This window comes from Canis lupus, chromosome 27, assembly GCF_003254725.2.
Source record: "Canis lupus dingo isolate Sandy chromosome 27, ASM325472v2, whole genome shotgun sequence".
NCBI lineage: Eukaryota > Metazoa > Chordata > Mammalia > Carnivora > Canidae > Canis > Canis lupus.
The window spans coordinates 1695514-1723311 of NC_064269.1; the positions used below are offsets into that span (position 1 = coordinate 1695514).

The 27798-nt window shown below is 43.9% G+C and overlaps 1 protein-coding gene and 1 long non-coding RNA gene across 12 annotated transcripts in view; one reads left to right on the forward strand and one right to left on the reverse strand.

The window, feature by feature from the left end:
* The window catches only part of LOC112667176 (cyclic AMP-dependent transcription factor ATF-7), a 96656-nt gene that overhangs the window by 66110 nt on the left and 2748 nt on the right, over positions 1-27798 (forward strand). For 7 of the 11 annotated variants that reach the window (XM_035707081.2, XM_035707082.2, XM_035707084.2 and 4 more), the window contains 9 exons: positions 4883-5001; positions 8777-8914; positions 11783-11940; positions 13779-13878; positions 14407-14520; positions 15143-15295; positions 18007-18204; positions 19622-19730; positions 23143-23658. In XM_035707081.2, the coding sequence (XP_035562974.1) occupies positions 4883-5001; positions 8777-8914; positions 11783-11940; positions 13779-13878; positions 14407-14520; positions 15143-15295; positions 18007-18204; positions 19622-19730; positions 23143-23360 (1307 nt within the window). In that variant the 3' untranslated portion in view covers positions 23361-23658. Of the gene's footprint in view, positions 1-4303; positions 4494-4882; positions 5002-8776; positions 8915-11782; positions 11941-13778; positions 13879-14406; positions 14521-15142; positions 15296-18006; positions 18205-19621; positions 19731-23142; positions 23659-27798 lie in introns of those variants that run through there. The other 4 variants (XM_025458728.3, XM_049102917.1, XM_049102915.1 and 1 more) reach the window with 4 other exon arrangements.
* LOC118352499 (uncharacterized) lies at positions 18105-19628 on the reverse strand. The gene is made up of 3 exons (XR_004809702.2): positions 19420-19628; positions 18405-18567; positions 18105-18241 (listed from the first exon to the last, which is right to left on the reverse strand). It is a non-coding gene; the product is annotated as an uncharacterized LOC118352499 (long non-coding RNA).

The window sequence follows — 27798 nt, forward strand, 5'->3', positions numbered from 1 at the left end:
CGTGCCTTGGTATCACCAGACAGTTAAGATTAATACCAGGGACCAGATGTACTGGGAGCTATACTCCCCTTTTCCCATTAAGAGTCCTTATGTGATCTGCATTTAATCAGGAAAAAGGAACACTAAAAGCTCCCAAGTTTCTATTGTGCCCTCCATTCTGTTTTTAATACAAGATTGGGTTCTGTGGTTTTTGAGGGTAGGTGTGTTAAGGTTTTGTCTTGGCTTTTTTCAGTCTATTCCCTCCTTGCCTTCTTTTTATTAAGACTTTGGAAGATTTACAGACAAAAGATGCCTTTGACATTCTCCCTATCCACAGTGAAGGGGTGAACAAAAGAAAGCAAGAAAGCCGACCTAGCCTGGCTGCTTCTCTTCCACTGGGTGTCAGTTTCCCCCAAGCAGGCAGATTGTCAGTTCGTAAATTCAACTTGCCTTATGAACCCAGACAGTATGGAGGGCATATTTCCAAAGCTCAAACAAGGCGTTTAGTCAATGGGACTTTTCTAAGCCAATTTGGGTGACCTGGAACCTCTTGCCGGTTGTTTTAGATACTGTCTTGCTTACATGTGCCATTCTCAGGGGAGCATTCTCAGCAACTGCTCTCAAATTGTGCAGCAGTTCTGTTGTGCCATTTTCAGCTAGGCAGACATACAAAACAAAGTGGGCCTTTTCTTTTGATACTATGAGGGGTTCTGATTTAGCCTGAGTTAAGCAAGCTTACCACAGTATTTAGCCAATAAGGGATTTAGTTGGTGGTTATTACATCAGTTAATAACTCACATAAGACGCAATTTTTGTAATTATTACTAGCCAAATGCAACCCAAGATATAGTGAAGAGGGAAACTCCCCTCTCCATACTTTTATATGTGAAGAAAGGATCTTGCCCTTACAGATCTCTTAATCCTTATTAATTCAGTAAATATTTATTGAATAGCTATTGTATCCACCAGCTACTTTGCTAGGAGCTTGTAGATTATAATTCCTAGAAAAGGACATGAGTGGGGACATTGTCATTGATGATCCTTAAGAAAACTTGGAGGAAGTTTTAGGGAAGAGTGGATATGGTATAAAAATATACGTAGGTAACACATACTTATATATATATATATATATATATATTTTTTTTTTTTTTTGTTTGCAAACACACGAGGGTTTATTTACAAGCTCGAGCTTGGGTCCAAGTATACCCGACACAGCAGAGCAGGGACTTGGACCCCATACTTATATATTAAGTCAAGGCATATATGCATGAAAAAAAATTTAGAGTTTGCAGTCAAGTACAAGTGAATAATTCAAACAATATAAATATTAAGAGAATGAATATTAACTACAATTAGAGAAAGTTTATGAAAAAAGTACAGTTGAGGCAAAGTTATCAGGTTGGAAAGGCTATTTCAGATGAGTGGAAAGGTCTATGCCAAGACTCCAGGAGTGATGAGAGAAATTGATACAGGATAGTCCCAAAGAGAGAAAGTATTTTCCTGTTATTCTTTGCATTCTGTTCTGGAGTGCTCATCTCATTGCACATGACTCCAGTTATCCTGTCGAGGCTGGTAATTCTCATTTCTCTAAATTAAGATTTGGTGTCCGACATGTACTCCAATCCCTTATTGAACATTTACTTGGCTGTCTTCTGTCATTCATATCTTCATGCCCCCCGCCACACCCCAATTCTGAACTTCTCTTCTTGTCCCCTAGACCTTCTCCTTCTTGTTATTCAGTGATATATCATATCCGTATTCTCAAAACCTTGAGTTCTTTTTTAAAAAAATGTCGAGTTGATTTATTCTTTCTTCCCATTCTGTTCCTTCCACCACTCTCATTATGCTTGGGTTTCTCCAAAGTGTCCTGGCTGGCCTCCTTGACTGGTCTCTTATTCTAATCTGTCTTGCATTCTCTTGAAAAGCCTGTCTTCTTAAATTCTTCTGCTTTGCTCAAAATCTGTCCTAATCTGGGGCACCTGGCTCTCTGGCTCAGTTGGTGGAACATGAAACTCTTGATCTCAGGGTCGTGAGTTCAAACCCCACCTTGGGGATAGAGTTTACTTTAAATTTTTTTTTTAAAAACCACCTCCCTCTAAATAAAATGCTCCACAGATTTAAAAACAAAACAAACAAAAAAAACCTCAAAGCATAAGAGACTCTTAATTGTAGGAAACAAACTGAGTATTGCTGGAGGGGAGAGAGTTGGTGGAATGGGATAACTGGGTGATGGGCATTAAGGAGGGCACATGAGGTAATGAGCACTGGGGTGTTATATACAGCTGGTGAATCACTGAACTTTGCCTCTGGTAATATACTGTATGTTAATTGAATTTAAATTTTAAAAAAATCTGTGCTAATCTTCCTATTTTCTTTTCTTAGCCTTTCTTTCAAGGCTATTTATACTTGGACTCTCAAGCTTTCTATATTCTAGCCTGATGGTACCTACCCAACTTTGTTTATAACATATACTTGATTATCTTTTTTCTTTTCTTTCTTTTGTAATTTAAGTAGATTCTGCACCCACCATGGGCCTTGAACTCATGACCTTAGGATCAAGTCACATGCTCTACTAACTGAGCCAGCCAGGCTCCCCCTGATTTGATTATCTTTATCCAAAATATACCCTTTCCTTCTCATCTATATGCAGACCCCATACCTTGCCTTTCTCTGTGCCTCTTCCTGCCTTATTCCTAACGCTCCAAATCGTCTCTGCTTTCTCCCAGTGAAAACCATTCTTTTTTTTTTTTTTTTTTTAATTTTATTCATGAGAGAGAGAGAGAAAAAGAGAGACGCAGACAGAGGGAGAAGTAGGCTCCCTGCAGGAGCCCAATGTGGGACTCGATCCTGGACCCCGGGACCATGCCCTGAGTCAAAGGCAGATGCTCAACCGCTGAGTCACTGAGGGGTCCTGTGAAAACCATTCTTTAAGGCCCAGCTCAAGTCTCACTTCTTGAAACTTCCTAACTATTCTGTCATTAATTTGTCTTTTCTTTTTAAAGATTTTTATTTATTTATTTATGAGAGACACCGAGAGAGAGACAGGCAGACACACAGGCAGAGGGAGAAGCAGGCTCCCTGCAGGGAGCTCAATGCGGAACTTGATCCCAGAACCCTGGGATCACGCCCTGAGCCAAAGGCAGATGCTCAACCACTGAGCCACCCAGACGTCCCATTAATTTGTCTTTATTTAATTACTACAACAAATTTATTCTCTACTGCACATGTCACCTATTTTTTTTTTTTTTGTATACTATGATGCTATCTATAAGTTTATTTCCTCAACTAGAAAACATTCTCTTTGTTCTCTAGGGCAAAAGCCATGTCTTGTATTTGAGCAAAACTCCTATACTCCTATCCCTCTCCTCCCTCAAATTTACCCACAAGTGTACATGCATGTAGCATCAAAACATGTAGAAGGTATTCAGTAAATACTTGTTGATTTCTTTAGAATCATCAGAGCATGCTAAGGGTTTTCTTTATATTTTCAGGCTGTTTGGGTGTTCAGGAATGGGAGCAGTTTATATAAGTCTCAGGTCAGAGAAGCAAAAGCCCTCTTCTGCCATTGCCATGCCCTTAGCTGCCCTGTTCTGTTTCACTTGAGTTGTGATTTTTTGTGTGTGCCCTTACTGAAGTACTCTTGAGCATAAAGGATGATGTTACCTCCACTCACCCGGGGATGGAGGGAAAGTGGCTTCATCATTGGCCAACCAAAGCTGCCAGAGGACCTTTTAAAACTATTTTGGGAGGTAGTGGTAACTTTTCTAAACACTCTGATTCAGAAGAGGTTTTGTTTAAATTAAAAAAAAAAATTATGCTCTTTCCATGGAAAATCCCAGTGGACTATTTCCAATCGATCATGCTAGAAGGAACAATTTTAATCCCAGGTCTCACTCCTTAAAACATCATTTAAACAGAGTTCTGTTTCTGTCATTCAGTTTAGCGGTTTGGGTATGAAACGAATCCCTGAGGTGACTAGCATGTCAAAGAAAACCATCATAATAGCAATTTAAATCAGGGAACAGGATTCAGCTGACCTAAGAGACATAAACTAGAAAAGCACAATGGGAAGAGAGGAGCTCAAATCTAAAATTCAAGTTGCTTGAAAAGTTCCCATGGGTTACCGATCGCCTTCCTCTTCCCAAGGGCAGAGGCACTGTTGAGGAAAGATTTGTGCAGCCCCTGAAAGGATATTTTGGCTGGCAAATCTAAATCCAAATATCCTGGTTTCCGGAATTTGCTCTGGGCCCAGGTCTCTGTGAAATGAGCTCTATTGTTTGCAGTTTCCTTTTCTAGCTCATGATCTTGCTGTCTTGTTCCCCAGCCCCTAGATTTGCCTGGAATGCCTTCAGAAGGTAACAGACCCTTACCTCAGTGACCACTGAAAGACAAGGCACCATTTCTTATTTGGTAGCTTTAGCAAGCAAACTCAACCATCTGATCCTCAGTTTCTTCTCCTCATCAGATTTTAACGTCCATCTGCTTATACCTGCTCACTTCAGACCTAGCAGGGAGTAAGTTTGAAGAGAAAATGTTGCTTAACTGTTCTTGATTTTCAGATCTGGAGGTTTCACAAACTCCATGTGGGTGGGTGGTTTTTGTTTTGTTTGGGGGTGAGGGAGGTGAAACCAGCCTCTGGGAGAAAGGGGGTTACAGGGATAGTCACACAACAAAACATTGTTCTGTCTTCCCTCTGCTGGCCTTGAGGCAGCACAGCACAGACACCCTCTGGTGGCCTACGCTGGCTTTCACCTACTCGAGCTCCATAAAAGCAAATTTGCCCTAACACAGAGACTCTTTCCAAATAGAAAGATAAAAATGTGTTTTCTATATATTGTCAAGTTTTAATTTCAGGTCAAAACTAAAATAAAGTTTCCTTTTTTTTTTTTCTCCATGTCTGCAGATCAAACTCCTACTCCGACTAGATTCCTGAAGAATTGTGAGGAGGTGGGGCTCTTCAATGAATTAGCTAGCTCCTTTGAACATGAATTCAAGAAAGCTGCAGATGAGGAGGAAAAAAAGGCAAGAGGCGGGATTTTTGCTGACAAACTGGCAGTGTTCAGATGGAGGCTATTTTCATTGTGCCCTGGGATAATTTGTTTAATCAGTTAGATCACAAAATTATGGACTATTCTTTAGAACCAGACAGTTCCCACTAATCCAAGTCAGTGTTCCACATCTTCAGGTCCAGGTGATAGATCAGCACAAGTCTGTCTTTACCAAAAATTAGGCTTCTTGCCCTTTCAGTGGAGCATTAGTTCAGTAATCTCCTTTTTATTTTTTTTTTAATTTTTTATTTTATTTTATTTTTTAAGATTTTATTTATTTATTCATGAGAGACACAGAGAGAGAGAGGCAGAGACACAGGCAGAGGGAAAAGCAGGCTCCATGCAGGAAGCCCGATGTGGAACTCGATCCTGGGACTCTGATCATGTCCCCAGCCAAAGGCATACACTCAACCACTGATCCACCCAGGTGTCTGCAGTAATCTCTTTTTTAAAAATTTATTTCTCTTCTGAGTATCTTAAGGATGTTAAAAGATTATGAATTACTCAGATTCTGTGAGATAACATGTTTTTGGGTCAAATCTCTCACTCTCTTCTGAGCTAATCAGACTTTTCACCTAGGCTGTTTTCAGTGAGTCAGCCAGTCAACAAACTCTTCTTGAATTTTGACACTTCTTTGTTTCAATGTATATAGCTCTTACCTTCAGGTAGCTTTCTAATAATATTCACGACATTAAACTTAAAGAAAGGTATTCTTCATGCATTCCAAAGGAGATCAACCAGGTTGGTAAAAGAACTAGAAATTACATCACTTTGGGAACACATAAAGAAACTGAGGAAGAGAAGTTTTAAGGTGAACAAAATTGTAGTCTTCAAACATGTGAAGAGTTTTCATGTAAAAGAGGGGTTAAACCTACTCTCTGGCACAGAGGGAGAAATAGGACCAGCAGGTGGAAGCTATCACAAGGTGTTCAACTATATTTAGGCCACTTAGTATAGTTATTGTAGAGGATTAAAATGTTAGAATCCCTTCATATTCTGAGCTCTTTCCTTTTAAGAAGAAGAGAGCAGATAAATAAGAGAGTTGTGCATGAGTTTTTTGGTCCAGCTTAAATTGTAATTGTAAGAATGCAAGATAAAGTGTCCTTATCACTGGAGGTTTTTCCAAGTTTCATAGCTTCCTCTGAACTTCGATTCCTGCTATCTCCCTCCAACTGAAAGAAAGCAGGGAAATCCAATGGCTTCTATTTGTAATTCTACTTTCAAATGGCTGGCCTAGGTATAGTCTTCTCATCACTATTTTCTTTTTTAAAGATTTTATTTATTTATTCATGAGAGACACACACACACAGAGAGAGAGAGAGAGGCAGAGACACAGGCAGAGCAAGAAGCAGGCTCCATGCAGGGAGCCTGATGTGGGAATCGATCCTGGGACTCCAGAATCAGGCCCTGGGCTGAAGGCAGGCGCTCAGCCTCTGAGCCACCCAGGGATCCCTCATCACTATTTTCTTTAGAGACTCCAGTCTCTCATCTCTCAGCGACTTCAACCTATATGGTATAATTTTATTTTATAGCTTCCCTACCCGCCCGCTGCCACCCCACCCCACCCCACCATTATTTCTCCTTTCCGGTAGACCAAGAAATCAGTCAAATTGTTTCCACCAGAACACAAGTGCTTTAAAATCAAACTCAGGGCAGCCCAGATGGCTGGCTCAGTGGTTTAGCGCCACCTTCAGCCCATGGCGTGATCCTGGAGACCCAGGATCAAGTCCCACATCAGGCTCCCTGCATGGAGCCTGCTTTTCCCTCTGCCTGTGTCTCTGCCTCTCTATCTCTCTCTCTCTCTCTCTCTCTCTCTCTCTCTCTCTCTCTGTGTCTCTCATGAATAAATAAATAAAATCTTTAAAAAATAAAAATAAAAAATAATCAAACTCATAGGCAAATTCAAGAAAATTAACCTCCCTTTAAAAGCTTGAAGTCTTTTCTACTGACATTTTAACTCAGTTGACACTTCTGGGAGGCCATTTGTAGTTGGTCAGGCCTTTACTCATTGGGCATCTCGGTATTCCTTTCTGCCTGTACGAGGGTGGTCTTTCCCTCCCCTTGATGAGAAGAACAGATTCAGTAGAAGATTGTGTCCAGGAATGTTGACTGAGTCTAAAATTTCACTGAACCACAGCTTTTCTAGGAGATGCCCCTAAGGGGTTTTAAACCTGTGGTTCTGTTTACTTAGAGGCCTCTCCTTCCTACTACCCTCTGACCTCAGGGATCTCAGAATTAGCTGAATTGGGCCCAACATCTCCATGATGTAGGAAAAATGAGGGCAGAAATGAAAGCATCTTTGCCATTGCTCACCCCCATCAGATTGGAGAGAAAGAACCATTACCACCTTCTCTAATGTAGTAGATGCCAAATTTTCTTCAGTTTGTTCAACTACCAAGATTTCCTAGGGATTAAGGTAGCCAGGGGAGAGTTAGAAACAAGCTCCTCTTTCACCAAGAAGCCTAAGATATGGAAAAAATAGAACAAAGGATCTACCTTGTCATGAAACTAAACTGCAGTGCCAGCCCTCCTGTCGTGGTGTGGTGTCAGGGCCGTCATCTCAGATGGTTTATGGTTCCCTGCAAAGCCATTTATGGCTCCACAGTTCTGTGAAGTGATTCACCACTGCCAGGAAAGTATTCTTTCTCCTTTCTGGTGTTCCCCAGTCCTGCTTCGAGGACCAAGTTCTAATTTCTTTAACTGATCAAATCACTAGCCTTTCTTTTCTTTATTATCCCAAAACTCTAGCTTCCTAACTTCTAGCCTCTAACACCAGATTTTGGGATGAAATCACCATCAAGCATGGGAAGTTCCCCAGAATAGATCTTTCCTATCTTATTTATAGTACTTCAATAGCTAATTTATCTTTGTTTGCTTTTGATACTTGGGTAATAGTCCTTCTGGTTGTCAGAAAAAGTGCTCACAGCCCTCCAGTGGCCAGCAGAGCTGGTTGGAAATAGGCAAGCACTGGATTCAGGAATCATTTTACTTTCCTGAAAAATGGTATAATATTTGCATGGATTTAAATGACTTTTTTTTTTTCTGTCTTTCAGCGTCTTTATAAACATTATAAGCGTTGTGTGTGTTTTTTTTTTTTTTTCCTTTTAGGATCTTTATAAGTATCACTGTGGTGAAGCACGCATTATTTCCATTTTACAGTTAGAAAAACAGAAGTTCTGGGGTGCCTGGGTAGCTCAGTCTGTTAAGCAGCCACGTTCGGCTCAAGTCATGATCCCTGGGTTCTGGCATCAAGCCCCACATCGGGCTCCCTGCTCACGAGGGAGTCTGTGTCTCTCTCTCTCTCCTTCTGCCCCTCCCCCTGCTCATGTTCTTGCCCACTTTCTCAAATAAATAAAACCTTTAAAAAATTTTTTAGAAAAATCTAAAAGATTTTGAGATTCTTTTTTAGAAAATAAAAACAAGTTCAAAGAAGTTAAAATGATCTGGCCAGAGTTGTACATGAAACCTAGGTTCCCTAGTTCTTTGACTTGCAGTTCAGTTCTTTGAGGACTGAACTTTGAAGTATTTTTCCTCAGTGCACTTGGCTGGCTCAGTCAGTAGAATATGCAACTCTTGATCTCAGGATTGTGAGTTCAAGCCGTACGTTGGGTGTGGAGCTTACTTTAAAAAAGGTGGGGGGGGGGGAGAGAAAGCATATTTCTATTTCCTCGTATTTTAACTGGAAAGATTTTGATTCAGCCTGTAGGGACTCGTGGGGTTGAACTATGCTTATTTCTCTCTTTTAACAGGCTGCTGCTGGGCCCCTTGACATGTCTTTGCCTTCTACACCAGACATCAAAATCAAAGAAGAAGAGCCAGTGGAGGTAGACTCATCCCCACCTGATAGCCCTGCCTCTAGTCCCTGCTCCCCGCCACTCAAGGAAAAGGTAAATTATCTACTAAGAATTAATTATCCCAGAAGCGCCTAGATGGCTCCACTGATTAAGTGTCCAACTTTAGGTGTCCAACTCAGGTCATGATCTCAGGGTCTTGGGATCAATTCCCACATTGGGCTCTGTTTTCAGTGGGGAGTCTGCTTCAGATTCTCTCTCCCTCAGCTCCTTCTGCTTGCTTGCACGTGCTTTCTCTCTCAAATAAATAAAATTCTAAAGAAAAAAAATTATCCCAAATGTTAATTGGTAGGTAGATTAAGTTTTGATTCAATAGTTGCATAATGTGTGATACAGGATTGATTATATTTAAATAATGTTCATTATTTAGAAGATTTGTATAAATTATATCTATTCTCTGACCCAGCAGTTCTACTTCTGAGTCTACATGGAAGTGAAATTAGTGCATGTGTCCACTGTATCAAAGCATATTAAAATGCTCATAATAGCTGTATTCGTCAAAAACTGTTCATCAACAAGAGAATGAATGAATGAATGAATGAATGAATAAATAAATAAATAAATAAATAAATAAATAGTGGTATATTTCTAAAATGGAATACTAGGGGTGCCTAGGTGGCTCAGTCAGTTAAGCATCTGACTCTTGGTTTCGGCTCAGATTGTGATCTCAGGGTCATGAGATCAAACCCCATGTCGCACTGGTCATAGAGCCTGATGAAGTCTCTCTCTCTCTTTGCCCCCTCCTACCCCCCTCTCTCTAAAAGTAAATAAAATAAAATGGAATACCACATGGCATTAAAAAAGAATGAACTAATGATACAGCAATGTGGGTGAACCCCACAAACATTATATTGAACAACAATAACAAAATTCAGACATGAAAGTATACACAGGACCTGTTTACATCAGGTTCAAGAAGAGGCAAAACTATTTCATGATGATAGAACTCAAAAGGGAAGGTATGGAATGGGAAGGGACATAGGAAAACATTCTAGGGTGCTGGAAATGGGCTCTGTCTTGACTTTACATATATAAAGTCATTTAGTTGTATCCTTTAGAATAATGTACTCTATGTATGTTGTACTTCAGTTATTTGGGGTTTTTTGGTTTTGGGTTTTTGTTTGTTTGTTTGTTTGTTTGTTTGTTTGTTTTGAGAGACAGGAGTGGGGAGGGGCAGAGGGAGAGAGAGAATCCCAAGCAGGCTCACCTGGGGCCTGTGGAGCTTGATCTCACAAGCCTGAGATCATGACCTGAGCCAAAACCAAGAGTCAGCCACCCAACTGACTGCACCACACAGGTGCCCCTATACTTCAGTTATTAAGTGGGGGAAAAAATTGTGTAATTCATAAATTGGACATCAAATAATTTTGGAAAAAAAATCTCCTTAGAAGGAAGTCTTCTAGTGACTCAAAGAGAAAATCCACTAGGATTCTGAGTATTATTTTTTTTAAAGGAAACTTTTTATGAAGTAGTGTTTTTTTATAAATGTACTGAAATATAGCATACATACATAAAAGTGCGTGAATTGTGAGTATATAGCTCACTGAATTTTCACAGTTTACAACCTGTGTAACCAGCACCCAGATATTCTCAGAACCTCAGAAGCCCCCTCATGCCTCTTTCCAGTCTCTACTGCTCTACCTGGGGTTATTATTTTTAGTGTCCACTGTGGATAGAGCATCTGTACCTCATTTTACTTCCTTCTAAATTTAGTTTGATAATTTCCCCAAACCACCTCCTCCATAAACATTACAGCTGTCCCTCCTCTCTCCCACTTTCATCAGGACCAGGTCCTAAAGGTTGTCTAGAGGTACGTGAGGACCAGGGTGGCTGATAGCAACTAAGATCCTAAGCAAGTTAACAGTGGGAAGCAGTTTGTTTTATTACAACATGACCATTATTCAAACTTCATAGTCTCTTTAAAAGGGATCTGTCTGGGATCCCTGGGTGGCACAGCGGTTTGGCACCTGCCTTTGGCCCAGGGCGCGATCCTGGAGACCCGGGATTGAATCCCACGTCGGGCTCCTGGTGCATGGAGCCTGCTTTCTCCCTCTGCCTGTGTCTCTGCCTCTCTCTCTCTCTGTGTGACTATCATAAATAAATAAAAATTAAAAAAATAAAATAAAAGGGATCTGTCTGAGGGTGCCTGGCTGGCTCAATCAGTAGAGTACTCAGTCATGACTTCCTTTTTAGGCACCATGTCACTCTCGATCTTGGGGTCATGAATTCAAGCCCCACATTGGGCATTGAGGCTACTTAAAAAAAGTGTCTGTAGGACATATTGGGTTGCTTTATCACCAGTCTTACACCCTGCCTTTTCTCATTAGAGATCAGAGGACAAGGGGATCCCTGGGTGGCTCAGCTGTTTGGCACCTGCCTTTGGCCCAGGGCACGATCCTGGAGTCCCGGGATCGAGTCCTGCGTCGGGCTCCTGGCATGGAGCCTGCTTCACCCTCTGCCTGTGTCTCTGCCTCTTTCTCTCTCTATGTCTATGATGAATAAATAAATAAAATCTTTAAAAAAAAAGAGAGAGAGAGATCAGAGGACACTCAGGCATCAAATTTGGATTGAGAATGTAGAGCCTGTGAAAAATTATGGCAGTCCTTGGAACTTATATGGAACTTATATGGCACTACAGTGCTTATATAAATATTTCAAGATATTTTCCAACTCTCATTTCTTTCACATAGCAGTCATCCCTGAAAGGGAGATAGCCAAAAAGCCTTAACTCGTCATTCCTGTAGAATGGGTGAGTGAAGTATGGGTCCATGATCATGATAGAGTCAGGGTGTGATTTACATGAGTCACTGTCCAGTAAATTTGTACTATATTTTACCTTTATACAATGCCATTTATACAATGCCGTTTATAGCGTTTTGTGATCTTTTGGTCTCTTTTCTTCAGGAGATGACCCCAAAGCCTGTCGTGATCTCTACCCCCACACCTACCATCGTGCGCCCTGGCTCCCTGCCTCTCCACTTGGGCTATGACCCACTTCACCCAACCCTTCCGTCCCCAACTTCCGTCATCACACAGGCTCCACCATCTAACAGGCAACTGGGGTAAGTAAAGCAGGGAGAAACAGTGAAGCCTGAGCCTTTTTAAACTTGATAAAAGACAGGGACTGTTTCTGAATACTCAAAGGTTACAAGTCAGTGAGATTGTCTTTCAAAATAAAATTTCCCCCCATAAGCAGAAATCTCCTTTATAAACCTTATTAGTAGACAGGCAAGTATTTGTTCAGAGATAATACTTCCTTAATTTGGAGATTTAATACTTCCTTGATCTAAAAGAAGAATCCTTAAAACTTTAGGAAGTGGGACGCTTAGGTGGCTCAGTGGTTAAGCATCTGCCTTTGGCTCATGATCCCGGAGTCCAGGGATCGAGTCCCACATCAGGCTCCCCAGGAATCCTGCTTCTCCCTCTGCCTGTGTCTCTGCCTCTCTCTCTGTCTCTCATGAATAAATAAAATCTTAAAAAAAAACCAAAAAACAAAAAAAAAAAACCTTAAGGAAGTTCATTATAACGGTGGAGGCCACACAGGGAAGTATATTTAGTTCTTGGCCTCAGTCTGTACAAGGTTTGGGGGGCATTACTGAATGACAGGCTGAAACAGATTAAGTCATCTTTTTTGAGTCTGGTGTTCCACTTGGTCCCAGCTGGGGTTCTTCATCTTTGCTACCCCTAACTTTGTCTATTTTGTTTGTCTGTTTGTCTTCAATCCTGTCATGATCCATACAGATTTCCTAATGAGATGATTTGAGTTCCTATCCCCAGGTACCCATGGGTTAAGAGGTGGTTGTCAGGATTCAGCTTCTTAAAGCTAATTGTTCTCTGGACCTACTAGGAGAAATACAAAGTGACATCCTTTGGGGACAAGGTAGAGTAATATGTGCAAAGGAACAAGAGAAATTTACTCCTATTTGGCTATCATATGATACAATTCAGCTTTGCAAAATGATGACTTTGGCCCAAGTCCTGCCTAAGGCAAGACAGAATTTATACATGCCAGTGGTAGGAATGTTTGTTTAATTGTTCTGAAATCGGGATCCCTGGGTGGCGCAGCGGTTTGGCGCCTGCCTTTGGCTCAGGGCGCGATCCTGGAGACCCGGGATCGAATCCCACGTCGGGCTCCCGGTGCATGGAGCCTGCTTCTCTCTCTGCCTGTGTCTCTGCCTCTCTCTCTCTCTCTCTGTGACTATCGTAAATAAATAAATAAAATTTAAAAAAAAAAAAATTGTTCTGAAATCTAGGGAATCCCTGGGTGGCTCTAGGGGATCCCTGGGTCGGGCTCCCGGCATGGAGCCTGCTTCTCCTTTTGCCTGTGTCTCTGCCTCTCTCTCTCTCTCTCTCTCTGTGTGTGTGTGTGTGTGTGTGTCTCATGAATAAATAAAATCTTTAAAAAGAAAAAAATGTTCTGAAATCTGTTTTTTTTTTTTAAAGATTTTATTTATTTATTAGTGAGAGATACAGAGAAAGAGAGGCAGAGACACAGGCAGAGGAAGAAGCAGGCTCTATGCCGGGACCCTGACTTGGGACTGGATCCCGGGATCCCAGGACCCCAGGATCACGCCCTGGGCTGAAGGCGCTAGCTATCGCTGAGCCGCCCGGCTGCCCTAATTGTTCTGAAATCTTAATAGGATTAGCTTCCCACCCATTTGAATTCAGTGGTGTTTGCTTACTTTGCAAGGTGTAAGGATCTTACCATTTCTCTGCATTTATAAGGCAAGGTAGGTAGCATTCCCTAGTTTTTCCACCTTCATCAGGGCGTCAAGGTTTTACAGTGCTGTCCTGTAGCTTCCCTAACTAGAGAAGCCTGGGCAATCTGCTGTGATTATAGGATGAAGATCCGTGGACAAAAGGGTCTGTGTGATGAGCATTTCACTTCATGTCTCCTCAGGTCTCCCACTGGCTCCCTCCCTCTTGTCATGCATCTTGCTAATGGACAGACCATGCCTGTGCTGCCAGGGCCTCCAGTACAGATGCCTTCTGTTATATCGGTGAGCTCTGTAGTTGGGGCAGCCAACCCTACCGACACACTAATCCCTCCCTTCCACCTGAATGCTCATAAACACACATGAGCCCCAGGGAAACGTGGGCTCTGGTCTGTATTAGTTGAGCATGGCAGCCTGCCTAAACTCTTCACTAACCTCTGCCAATCCAGCACTGTGGAACACTAGACAAAGACTCATCTGGACAATTGGCTCCTGGTCTAGGAATTGATCTTGCCAGCCTGCTGATTGGTTGATTCACTTGGCACTTAGCACCTCCCACATTGCCCACCACTTTCCTTAAGATACAGCTCCAGCAGTTCCCCTAGAAATTGTCACAGCACTGAAGGATTAGATTCCCTACCCTGCAGCGCTCCACGGGGAAAGGTATTTCCCAGGCTGTCCCTCTACACCCTATGGACACGTTGCGTAGAACAGGCCCTGACATGCCAACCCCAAAGCACTCGTTTTGGGAAGCTGTTGCTTCACCACTAGTATTATGTTCCCTTCTGGTTTTTCTTCCTTGTCTTGATCCAGCTGGCCAGACCTGTGTCTATGGTGCCCAACATTCCTGGTATCCCTGGCCCACCAGTTAACAGCAGTGGTTCCATTTCTCCCTCTGGCCACCCTATGCCATCAGAAGCCAAGATGGTGAGTACATCCCAGCTTGGGGCAATATGGGCAATGTTGGCCCTTTCGAAAGAAGTGTTACCAATCTAGGTTTTTCAAGTGAGCCAAGCAAAGAAACCTTCTGGGGCTTGCAAAGCTAAAGATACCCTGTTGTGGGGTCTGGAGAAGAAAAGACCCTGATTCATGACTCCTATCTCCTCTCTTCCACCTTTAGAGCCTGGTACATAGACCATGGCAGTGAAAAGAGGCAGCACAGATTGTTTGGAGTGGAATGCTTGCTGTTTCAGTTCCAGGGTGACAGATGGAGGGTGGATGAGTGGGCAGGAGAGCTGGCCAAGAGGTGAATAGCTGCGTAACCAGCACCTGGCTGGGTTCCAGGAGAGAGCTTTCATCTGGACTCTATTACTTCAACAACCCCCACTCTCCAACTGTGCCCAGGATGAAAGCCAAGGAACAGAGTAGGCATTTTAGGGATCCAGGTGCACATTCTCGCTGTCATTTTCTTTTAATTCCTCTGTTAAGGGCAAATTGGCATGGAAATTTTAGTGATTTGTAAGGTCAGTATTAAAATCGAAGCCCACTCTTCTCACCTTTGATAGAACCTCACCCTTGACAAGCTATTTTTTATTATTTTTCCCCACAGAGACTAAAAGCCACCCTAACCCACCAGGTATCTTCAATCAATGGTGGATGTGGAATGGTGGTAGGTACCGCCAGCACCATGGTGACGGCCCGTCCTGAGCAGAGCCAGATCCTCATCCAGCACCCTGATGCCCCATCCCCTGCCCAGCCACAGGTGAGTTGGGCCCTTGGACCAGGGAGCCCACTGTGTTACCATTACTCATGTCATTTTTGGTTTTCAAGGAGCAGAAAAATTACAGAAGAGCAGGTTTAGTCTTCTGGGCATCTTGTGCTCTGGTTCTCGTGAACAGTTTGACAGTAGCAAAAGGCACCAGTCTTTATCCACTCTTCTGTGATATTTACGTCAGACAAGCTGGGTGGGTCATGTAGTGCTAGCACAGAGGAGGTCTCAATTTTTGTATTTTGTTTTTTTCTACATATGAATGACATATTTGGCAGGACCCTCTGAAATGTGACAGACCCTCACTCAAGCCACTCATGTACCAAAGGAGGCTCCTCTAGTCTCTTTCCCATGTAGTAAGTCTTACAAAAAATAAACCAAAAAAAGGCAAAAACCAAAAACCAAAAAAACTTACCCAATTAGGTTTTGTGGCAAACATTGAATAATGACAATATGTTAGTAAAAGGTGATGTCACAGTACTAAGATGGCTCAGTAAGCAGACATAATAAAATCTCTTTCCTTACCAATTTATTCCCTTTTTAGCACAAAGAAATGAAAGTCTTAATAAAGCGAGAGCAGTCCCATTTATATGTCCTGTTCTTCTCTCAGGGAAGCCTCAGTTTTCATAAGCTTTTGAAAACTAAATAGGCCTTAGTTTTTATAGTATCTGCGCTGGACAGGTGACAACAACCTGAGATGGGTTTCTAGAATTAAATCTTTGTCCAGCCCCTTTTTCTGATGTCACCACCTGCTTCGTCAGTTACCACCACATGTCCTAACATTTAGTGGCCATATGCTGCCTTAAAGCTTGGCCAACAAAAAAGGCCTTCATTTGAGTTTTCTTGTTGCAAGCTAAGCTTGCCCTCCCTCCTATAACCCCTTCCGGTGCCAGTCCCTGGAGATGGTGAAGCAGTAGCCACCTTGTCTGTGTTGTACTGCTGTCCCTCTTAAGAAAATGACATGACTTCCTTTTTAGTCACTGCTGATTCCTTTCTCATTCTTCCCTTCTTTCTCTTGGTGCTCTTTCGCCTCTATTCCCTGCATAAGCTACTGAGTTACTGTGAGAGAATAGGAACCTACTGTTTTCCTTCCCCATTCCCGTAAAGCACTGGTCTTTACATGTGCTCCATTGAGCTCAGGACAAAGAGGAAATTGAAAATCTCAGAAGAATTAGTATGAACTTCCCGTGGTACAGTAAGAAGCAATGACCCAGGGCCTCCAGCTCATTAAATTGAGTTTTAAATTTCTTCTTCATTTTATTCTTTTGGGAGAGAGAATATTAATGTAAATAAATAAAATTATCTCTTGATTATCTGTATTTTTTTTAAGATTTTATTTATTCATTCATGAGAGACAGACACACAGAGAGAGAGGCAAAGACAGAGGCAGAGGGAAAAGCAGGCTCCAGGCAGGGAGCCCGATGTGGAACTCAATCCCGGGTCTCTAGGATCAGGCCCCGGGCTGAAGGCAACGCTAAACCACTGAGCCACCCGGGCTGCCCTGATTATCTGTATTAATGGAGAACATAAATTAGTAGGGCCTAAAGTAGAGTATAAGATTGTTTTTTATAAGCTTATGCTTATTCTCATGCAACTGATGTGAGCTTTGGCACTTGGAAACTACTAATACAGATATTCTCTGATAACAACAGATCCAGGAAGAATTTATTTTTGGCATTGTTTTACATTATATAGTTTCTTTTATACAGATGACTGACCTTTCTGCATTTTAAGTTTGGCTGCTATTATAAAGTTGGTCTGTCTTCTCTGAACACATACCAGCTAATAGAAAGGGAGGATGATCCAGAAGTACTTTAGTGACAGAGAACATCAGCCTCAAGTTTAAAGACTAAAGGCAGTTTTATATCATCAATTATAAAGGGATTAAAAATGGTTTTTTGTTTAAAAACCAACAGAATATTAAAAATAAACAACAAACAAATAAATAAAAACCAACAGAACAAACAAGGTGGAGAGGGTGATTGCTGATATAAATAAGGATGTAGGGATCCCTGGGTGGCGCAGCGGTTTGGCGCCTGCCTTTGGCCCAGGGCGCGATCCTGGAGACCTGGGATCGAATCCTACGTCGGGCTCCCGGTGCATGGAGCCTGCTTCTTCCTCTGCCTGTGTCTCTGCCTCTCTCTCTCTCTCTGTGTGACTATCATAAATAAATAAAAATTAAAAAAAAAAATAAGGATGTACTAATCCATATCTCTCTGTGATAGCAGAGTATTTCTGTGATAGCCAGTATTTCAGTGGTAGTAAAATCTTTTCTCATTTTCTGAAACTTGTAGCATTCAGTTGTTTGTGTATATTGTTTTCCAGATCAGTGAATCTCAAATATTTTTATTCTAGTCTCCTTAAAAGTTCCCCTGACACCCAGCCCTCATTATGATTTCTCCACTGACAAGATTCCCTTTTGTTAAGAAACAAAAAGTGATGCTCATTTCATCTTGCCCTACCTGTCTCAGAAATAATCAGTTCCTACCTGAGTTGCAGCTTGTCTTAGTATGGGGCTGAGAAGACTGGAAGGAGATGGGAGGTAGACAGAAAAGAAACTCAGGGGCATAGTGATGAGACTTGCTCTGGTTGCAGAGACTGGTACATCTTTACCAGATCTTTAACAGAGCTTACTAACCTAACTGACATCAGGTTTAATTTGGAAAGTTCCCTTAAGGTAACCCCTTTTTCTTCCTGAACCCCAGGTCTCACCAGCCCAGCCCACTCCTAGCACTGGAGGGAGAAGGCGACGCACAGTGGATGAAGATCCTGATGAACGGCGGCAGCGTTTTCTGGAGCGTAACCGGGCTGCAGCCTCCCGCTGCCGTCAAAAGCGGAAGCTCTGGGTGTCCTCCCTAGAGAAGAAGGCAGAGGAACTCACTTCTCAGAACATTCAGCTGAGTGTGAGTGGGTCCTGGGTGATTATTGGGATTGATGAACCTGGAAAGAGAGAATGAATCAGAAAAAAAGTGAAACAATATAATAATAGAAGATGGGTAATTCTTTAGGACAGATCCAGAAGATGTACCAGGAGGAATGCAGAAAGAAACTCATAACAGTCGAAATTGATGTCTTTTCCCCAGGGGTTGGAAAAGACACTCACCATCTACTCCCAAACCTGCTGCTAGAGTCTGAATCATCCACAGACCCATTTGGATGGAAGGAATTAGATTCATCGCTCCAGGGTACTCTTTTAGGTCATCAGTAGAATCTGACTGGGGTCATGGAACACCTAAAGGGAAATGTATTTGCCCCAGATAATGCAGCTTAATAAAAAAAAAAGAAAAAACCCCATGAGCACAAATAGAAAACTTATAATCCAGATATTTTTTGAATGTTATTTTCCCTTCTTTTGATTACGTATTAAAATATTTCATTGCAAAGGTATATATGAATATATTTCTGTATATAACATGTGTATAGTTACATGCACACACAAATGTATAGAACAAAAACAAAGTTCCTCTTCAGTATGTCTTTTCCAATCTTACTCTTTCCTATGGATACGTTTGGTGTATACCTACCAGACGTATATGTATTTGCAAAATTTTTTTCACTTATAATTTTTATGGACTAGTCAGGGAGGGACTGTGTGTTTGTTTTAACATAAATAGGTTGATCATATTTCCTGGAAATCTGACCATGTGTATAAAGGATTTACTTCATTTTTTAAAAAATAGCTGTATGGTAGTACATTGTATAGTGTGGTTGTATTATAAGGTACAGATTTTTACAATGTTTTTAATTTTTTGCCAGAACAGCAATGCCGTAGTTAACATTGTATGCACTTGAGTAGGTAGTTTTATTAAATAGATTTCTGGAAGTAAGCTTTCTTAGTCAAAGGACATATGCATTATTAATTTTGGTATGGTTATTTTATCCTAAATAGGAGTAATGTTTCTATTATAAATCCCTACATTTGGGCAGCCCGAGTGGCTCAGCGGTTTAGCACCGCCTTCAGCCCAGGGCCTGATCCTGGGGCTCTGGGATCAAGTCCCACATCCGGCTCCCTGCATGGACCCTGCTTCTCCCTCTGCCTGTATCTCTGCCTCTCCTTCTCTGTCTCTCTCTCTGTCTCATGAATAAATAAAATCTTAAAAAAAAAAAAAAATCCCTACTTTTCAGTGTAAGCAGCTCCTGTCACTGAATTCATGACTATACTGGCCCTGAGCTGTCTGAAGCCTTGTGAGATCAGGCATCTCCCAGATTCAGGGGAGAAAATCCAGGCAGCATTCTGTCCTCACTGTGGGAACAGCTACTGGGGGCTCATGGGTGGAGGATGCATTTTCTTGATGCTCTTCTTTTCCCCTCTCTCTTCAGAACGAAGTCACGTTGCTACGCAATGAGGTGGCTCAGTTGAAACAGCTACTGTTAGCTCATAAAGACTGCCCAGTTACTGCACTACAGAAAAAGACCCAAGGCTATTTAGGTGAGTGGCTCACAACCTAAGCAAGCTTAGTCAGTCAATAAATTGCATGTATGAGTGTCTCAACTGTTGATAATTTTATAATCCCATTCTGAATGGTGTGGGGAGTCCAGACTGATGAGTGAGCAACCTTTCGGGAACAGCCAGTCCTACAAAATAATTTTGTTTTCAAAACCATATAGAGTTATCCTAATTATCTATCATAGTTGGAGATACAGGGTAGCAATATTTATCGGGTGCCTACTTTGTGTTAAGCACTATACCATCTGCCGAGTTCTTTCATGAAATAGATATTGCCTCCATTTATACACAAAAAAACCACTCAGAATAGTCATGTACCTGAAGTTACACAGTTGGTGGAGTGGCAGAGCCAAGATTCACATCTAGATCTTTCTTATTCCAAAGACACTATCTTGGCCTCAAGAGAATATAAACAACAGATGATACGTTGGCATTTGTTAACCTTTGTGAAATATTTATCTTTCTTATGATGAGCCAGTGGTGGTTTTAGTTTGTAACCTATGTGCACACATAAAATAGTGCTAGAAAAAGATGGTCGTAGAGTCGTGCTCAGGACAAGCACAATCCTGAAATTAAAATGACTGTGAATAATTTGCTTATGGGCAGTGAAAGCTAATGAATCATTTTCCTTTACAAATTTAATAAATTCCTAGAAATTTTGGCTATCAAACGTTGATATATTGAATTATTTTTCCACTAACTGTCCTTATTATTTCGAAGATGTGTTCCCATAGAAAAAGAGTAACCACATCACTCATTTTAAACATCTTCTATTTAAATTTTAATTTTAATATGTACTTCAGGATACATGCATTCATAAGCAGATACTGATTGAGCCTCTTCTGTGCCAGACACTGTTTTATATGCTGAGGATATAATAGAAAACCAAATAGATTAGATTAAAATCCCTGCCCTTGAGGGGCTTATATTTTAGTAGGTGAGACAGATAATAAGCAAAATAAATAGGTACAATATATGGTATGTTAGATAAGAGTAAATGCTTGGAGGAAAAATAAAATAAGGAGAATATGAAATGTTGGCAGCAGGGTTGAAATTTTAGATGAGGTGGCTTTTGAATAAAGACCTTAAAGAAGTGAAGGAGCTGGCTATACATTTATATGGGAGAAAAGTACTGCCAACGGGAAGAATAGGAAATGCAAAGACCCAAAGTGGGATTGCGCCTGGCACATTCTAGGAACATCAAGGAGGCTAGCTAGTGTGACTGGATTAAATAGAACCAGGGATGGAGAATAATTGGAGATGAAGTAAGGAAGCTAATGGGAACATTTTTATATAGGGTACCATCAGTCATGGTGAGGACCTCGGCTTTTACTCTATGTGAGGGACCATTAGAAGGTTTTTAGAAGAAGACTGACATGACTGGTCTGATTATATTTGAACAGAATCACTCTGTTAGAGAGTGCAGGAGTGCACCAGCAGAAGCAAGCAGTCCATTTAGGAGGCTGTTGCAGTCATGTGAGCAAGAAGTGGTGGAGCCTCGGACCAGGGTGGTAGTAGTGAACGTGGTGAGAAGGCGTCGAATTCAGTGGAAGTAGAGTGACAGGGCTTGATGACGGGCCAGATGGGGTGGTATATAAGAAAAGAATCAAAAGTCACACCAAAGTTTTTGGCCTGAACAACTGCAAGAGCGGAGTTGCCATTAGTTGAAGTAGAGGAAAGTATAGAAGCAAATGGATTAGGAGGTGTATCTGCAGCTCAGATTTGGACAAGCTGAACCTAGGAAACCTGCTAGGCTTACAGGTGAGGTGTCACGTGGAGGCTGGTTATATAGTCCCACCGTTGAGAGGAAAGGCTGAAGATACAACTTTGGGAGTCAGCAGCCTGTCATTAGTTTTTAAAGCCGCAAAACCAGATGAAATGGTTTCATTATTGAAAGAACACAGACAGAAAGAAAGAAGCAGTCGAGGACCAAGCTCTGGGGTACTCCAGCATTTTGAGGTCAGAGAAAGGAGAAGAAACCCACAAAGGAGCCAGAGAGCCACCAAGAAGGCAGGAGGAAAATTAGCTGAGTAGTGAGTGTAGCATTCTGGAAACCAGGATAAGAAAGTGTTTCCAGAAGTTTAGTGATCGACATTTCAGCTCCTTTTGATGGGGTAAGGAAGGCAAGGACTGAGTATTCATCAGCATGAAGTCTATATACAGTAAGTTTTCTGCTCAGTCCTTTCAAGAACTTTTGAGGGGCAGTCAATCCATTACACTACTTATTTGTTATAGCAAAGATGTATTTGGTTCCTGCTGTGTGGTGTAGAGGCTGTGGCGGGTATTTGATGCAGGTCAATGACACATTGTACCTCTGAGAGACTCAGACTTACGAGGAGATAAACCTGTCAGTCTGTGAATAAGGTAAGCACAGATAGCCAGTCAAAGAGCCCCTGGAGTGGGAGCTTCCTGAGGACAGGGCTCCCGGTTTATTCATCTTATACCGCAGTGCTGGCACATGGAAGATGCTCAGTAGAATGATGAATAAGTGAATGTGTGCTCTGAAAGCACAACAGTGAGACAGTTAATTTCATGAGCATAATAAAGAAGGCTTCACAGAGGAGATGATTTCTGAATCCTGAAGGAACACTCAGACATTCATCAGGAGTGAATCAAAATGCAACCATTGGTCACTGGCTCTTATTTAGTCCACACACCTCCGCTGAAGCAGCTGTAGAGGCTATGCGATGTTTCATAAAACCTGACTACAGAGCAACATAGAGTCACCTTTGTATGCAGCTCAGATATTTGTGTTTATCAGTAAAATGTTATCATCACTTTAGCCGGAGTGGCGTAGCCCATAAGAAATGTTTGCAGTCATTAATGCTTAGCTAAATGACAGGAGGATCTAGCAGGCCTCTCTGTTGTATTAACTGAACCTGGGCCAAGAACTGGTCATTCATACCCTCATTTGAGGGTAGCTTGGTATTTATCAGGTTTACCTGTGGTGCAAGTGCATACTAAAGGAACATAAAAAATGATGGAATGATTCAATTCTTGTGGGAATTAATCAGAGAAGATAGCTTTAAGAAAAAAAAAAAAAAAGATCTATTTTAAATCACCTTTCAAGACATGAAAAAAAGGAGAATGTGCCAGTAGGGGTAATGAACTGTTCAAAGATGTAGAAGCCAGACGGTGTAATTAACGTGCTAAGTGGGTTACTTTACTCAGATAAATTAATTTGGGCCTGGTTCTTGGCGTCCCTTCTCACAACTTCCATTTCTTAGCCCCTTCATGGCTTAGAAGCTAAGGTTCTAGGAAGTTTTCCCCCCAAAAATGATGGGCTTCCTTTTCCTTTGGGCTCCTTTAGAATTATGGCTCAGTGTGGTCTGCTTGTTTCCCCAGTCTATTTTGTAACCATTTGCTCTCTGCTCTTTGCCTTCCTTCCTGGCAGAAAGCCCCAAGGAAAGCTCAGAGCCGACGGGTTCTCCAGCCCCTGTGATTCAGCACAGCTCAGCAACAGCCCCTAGCAATGGCCTCAGTGTTCGCTCTGCAGCTGAAGCTGTGGCCACCTCGGTCCTCACTCAGATGGCCAGCCAAAGGACAGAACTGAGCATGCCGATACAGTCGCATGTGATCATGACCCCACAGTCCCAGTCTGCGGGCAGATGATGCCTCCCCTGGTGGAAAGGTCCCCAGCCAGAGCTCGCCCGCCCGAGAGCCAAGAAAGACGCCATCTTATCGCCTCCCATCTGCCTTGGACATGGCAATATGGGGGGGGGAAATTGTGTGTTGTGAGGAATGGACAGATGTGGGGCTTTTCAGCCACATGGTCAAGTACATTGACACCCGTACTAAGAGCCTCCCAGCCCCAGAGCCACATAGATCATCCCCTAAAGGGGGCAGTTTCTGATGTACCCACAGCCAAAGGCCTTTCCAGATGGTCCGAACAATCACCCCTGCCCATGCATGTGTACCTGTCTCTTTGAACACTAACCCTTGCACTTCTAGGTTTCGGTTTCTCAGTTCCCTGTCTTCCCGCTAAGCCGTGGCTGTTACCTTCCTGTTCCTTAGCAGCACGCCACTGCCTGCTAGGTAAAGGGAGGCTAGTGTTGATGGCAGGTCATCCACTTGCCTGCCCCAGCCACCTAAGGGGCTTAGGGCTTTGTCTCCCATTAGCTGCTTATTTTATCCCTTTACCCCCTTCCTGAAGTCTAGTTCAAACATTCACCTATGATGAATGTAAAGATACCTTTGTTGTATGAATTAGCAGTATTTTCCAGCTCTTCCATAAACTTTAGTCCTTCTCCCTAGCTGCCACCAAAAACAAAAACAAAAAAATAACAACAACAAAAAACAGAAAGAAAGAAGCAAAACCCCAAGAATTCTGGTCCTTTTTCAGCAATTTCCAGAGCTTTGGGTACTTCACTTTGTGTCTTGAGTTTTCTCAGTCTACTGGTGGGGCCTTTTCCACCTGCCGCTGAGCCTTGGCGAGATCATCTTGTGGCCTTACTAGCTGCTCGTGATGCGAAGGGAAAGCGCCCAGGTGTGGCTGGCGGGTCCCCCCCCCCCCCCGCCCCCCGCCGCCCCAGCCCCCCTCCCACAGGGTCAGTAGGGCAGGCAGGACCAGTAGAGTCTGAAGCTCTTTCTGTCAGGTTACTGGATTGATTCTTTATGTCTTACAGGAGTTTATTGGCCAAAGCATACATACACCTTGTGGTAATCTGTCCGCTTCTGTCGCTCCCTCTTTGTTCCCCTGTCGGGGTCGCGGGGGTCACCGTCTCTGTCTCTCTTCAGATGTAGCCCTCCGGAGCTGCTGTGTGCAGCATTCTTGCACTCCCTTGCCCTTCGCCCATCTCCCAGACTCACACAGCTGTCTTCTCCTCTGGGCTAGGGTCTTTGATTCACAAGTGTCCCTGTCCCCAGACCTCCTTCCTCTCATTCACCAGGCTTCTAGGCTGGCTGCTGGGGTGCTCTGCCCCCTGCCCCTAGGTGCCATGCGTCCCCAGAGTGCCAGCCCCAGGACTCGGAGGCATCAGAGCCAGGGGTCCCGAGTTGGTTTGCTTGAGGGTGAGGTAGGATGGGAAGAGGCAAGAAAGAGGAGGTGCAGTACCGATCTCAGGAGAAGAGCCTTGCTTGGTGAAGGTCTGGCCTGCCTGGGAAATTGGGGACTGCTGCCCTCAGCCATTCTTACTTTGAGGAGTTAGGTTACAGGGGGAGGAAGTCATCCCTCTTGTCCCTCTTTCTCCCCCATTAGGACTTCTTACCTTCCTTTGGCTCTGAACTACGCAGTTTCTCCCAGGGCCGTGGGAAGCCGTCCAAAGCCAGAGGCCTGTGGATAGGTAGGTCAGCTTTAATAGCCTGTCAGTGTGACTCCCTTGCAATTGTCCCCGAGCCACCTTCTGCCATCTGCCCAGGCCAGGCATGTCCTCTCCCTCTCTCCTACGTCCATCTCAAACACACACACAGGATAACTGCCAGCTTCCTTTCTTAGCTTGTCTTCCAAAGTTGGCTGTCCTGGGGGAATGAGGAGGTGTGCTAAGCTCCAGGAGCCCCATCTTCTCAGAGTGGACGCGCCGGTGAGCCAGTCAGAGGACACGTTCTATTGCAGTTTGTTTTCCCACTTCCCGTCCTGCTTCTCCGCGCCCGTGCTGAACAAGACGCACCTGGTGACGGGAGGGGAGAGAAAACATGGTTCTCTCATCCTCTACCACCCGGGACCCAACAGCAACAGCCCCTGAGGTGACTCAGTCTAGCAAATGGCACAGCAGATGGTCAGGATGCCAGTTCCCACCTCCAGGGACTCCGTTTGCCTTTAACAGCGCCCAGCCGTAACTCGTACTCAGGACTTTTCCTTTGGAAGGCGGCGCCCTGGGACTCTCTTCTGCTTTAGTTGTGTTTCATTTTTTATCTTCTTGATTTCCCACCAGCAGCCTTGCCCTAAAGCTTGACTGAGTTTATGGCTCCCAAGGAGCCTTCGTGAGACCCTTGACTATTTTTCTTCCCCCTGTAGTCAGGTGTTTTTCAAGTTAAGAACCCATCTGTCACTGCACACACGCCCTGCCTCTCCGCGGGGCCCCGGAAGAAGTGAGCCCCACCTGTCTGTCCCCGTGTAGGGTGGCTAACCTAGTTAGAGGTTCCTGTTTAGTTTCTTAGTCCCCATGTCTCATTCTCTTGAGTCCCTATTCCGTTTTCATCAGGAAGTTCTCACTGGGGCCCTCAGTGGGGGGTGTTCCCAGAACCTAACACAGCAGTAGGAGGGGGCGGGACAGCACCCCCAGAGAGCTCTTTAGGTGGTTGCGCGCCGCACTGAGAAGGCACAGCAGTTGCGTGTCCTGCGAGTTGGGGGACGTCTTACCTTGTTACTGCTGCTGGCCTTGGGGCCACTCTCCCCTGCCCTTTGCTTCCGGGCTCATGGGGACCAGAACCAAACATTGAGGGCGGTCACCTAGCCCTTCTTAATGGCCCTGCCCCTCCTAGGGGCCTAAGGGAAGATTCTGAGAGGAGCTGGGATTATGGAAGCCTTGGGACTCTGCTGCGGGAACGCAAGACTGCAGGCCTCCCACCTCGCTCCAGAGACCCAGCTGGGACGTAACCAAGGCCCTGACAAAGGCACCGGGCCGGGTCTTTGGCCCTGCAGGCTTCCTTCCTTGGAAAGAAAGCTCGCTCGGAGTTGGAAAGTCTGAGGACGCTTCCCTCGCTGCTAGAGAAAACTAGAAGTAGGCCCTCCTTGCTAACCCTTCCCCTGCTGGCTGGACACCCCAAATCTGGCTTCCCTCAGCCTCCGCTCCGGTCCTTGGCTCTAAGCACTAGACCATACACGCTCGGCAGTGGTGACAAGGAGATGGCCTAACTGAAGCCCATGCCACGGCCGCCTTCCCTGGGCCCGTCCTGTGTTCTTGGCGCCTGTCCTGATTCACTGCCCTCCAGCACCACCCATCCTGGTCGACAGGGTCCTTAGCCACAACCATGCCCCGTCTACACCCTGAACCACCAAGCCAACACCAAAATAGTCCTCCTCGGGTTTCCAAGGCTCCCCTGCTCCACACTGAGAGGCTCCTTTAAAGGTGCTAACCCTGAGACAGCCTTTCCCCCAGAAGCGCCCTCTTTCTTTCGTGACTTCCTTCCCATCCCCAAATCATTATTTTTCATTAATATTGTACATTGTATACACAGGAAGGAAATGTATTCTTTTTTTTTCTTTAATTTCATAACCAGTCCGTTTAGAAGCCAGTCCTCCTAGTTATATCACATATGCCTTTGTTGATATGCTCTTTCTGCTTTCTTTAGACTTTTGTTTGACAGGGGCGGAGGGAGGAACCGGACAGGTGAGGGTCCTAAGGCAGATTAGAGGATCCCCATCCTACTTCAGCCTCTCACAACCCTAATCATCCCCCTCCTACTATAGAACTGATATTCCTCTGTTTGTGTTTGCACACACGCATGTACACACAGACAGAAGTCCCCCCAGCCACCCACCCACCCCAGAGTGGTGACCCAGCAGGAATGGGCATAGGCTGCTGGCCACCATTCCCAGCCTCTGTTACCGGTTCATTCGTCTCTCTTTGGGGTAAAGTGCTACCCAGATTGAGAACAGGCTGGGGAGAGTAGGGCAGGGAAGGGCAGCTACGTCTCTTGTAGATGCAGGCTTGTGTGGTGGCTGCTGGGGTTCATTTTCTTCTTGCAACGGGGCGGGGGGCCGGTAGCCCAGAGCTGCTCGCCAGCCGCAGCTACCGGTGGGTGACATTCTCACCGTAAGAAATGGCTGTGAGCACTGGTTCCGCTGACTTTCCCTCAGGGTGGTGGGCCTCGGGATGTGGTCCAGGACCAGCAGCACAGCAGCACCAGCATCTGGGAGCTTCTTACAAATGCACACATTTGGGCCCCAGCACAGACCTGTTAAATCGGAAACTCGGGCTGGGCTCTAACAAGCACCCCGCGGGATCCTAAGGCACACTCGGGCATGGGGCCCGCGGCCTTAGGGGCAAGCCGGGACATCCTTGCTGGCGTCGGAATATTTCAGTACCATCCTCTGCCTTAGCGCGAACACATCGTTCCCTTTCCCCGGTCCCTCCCTCCACCCCCATTAGAACAACAACCGCGTCATTCA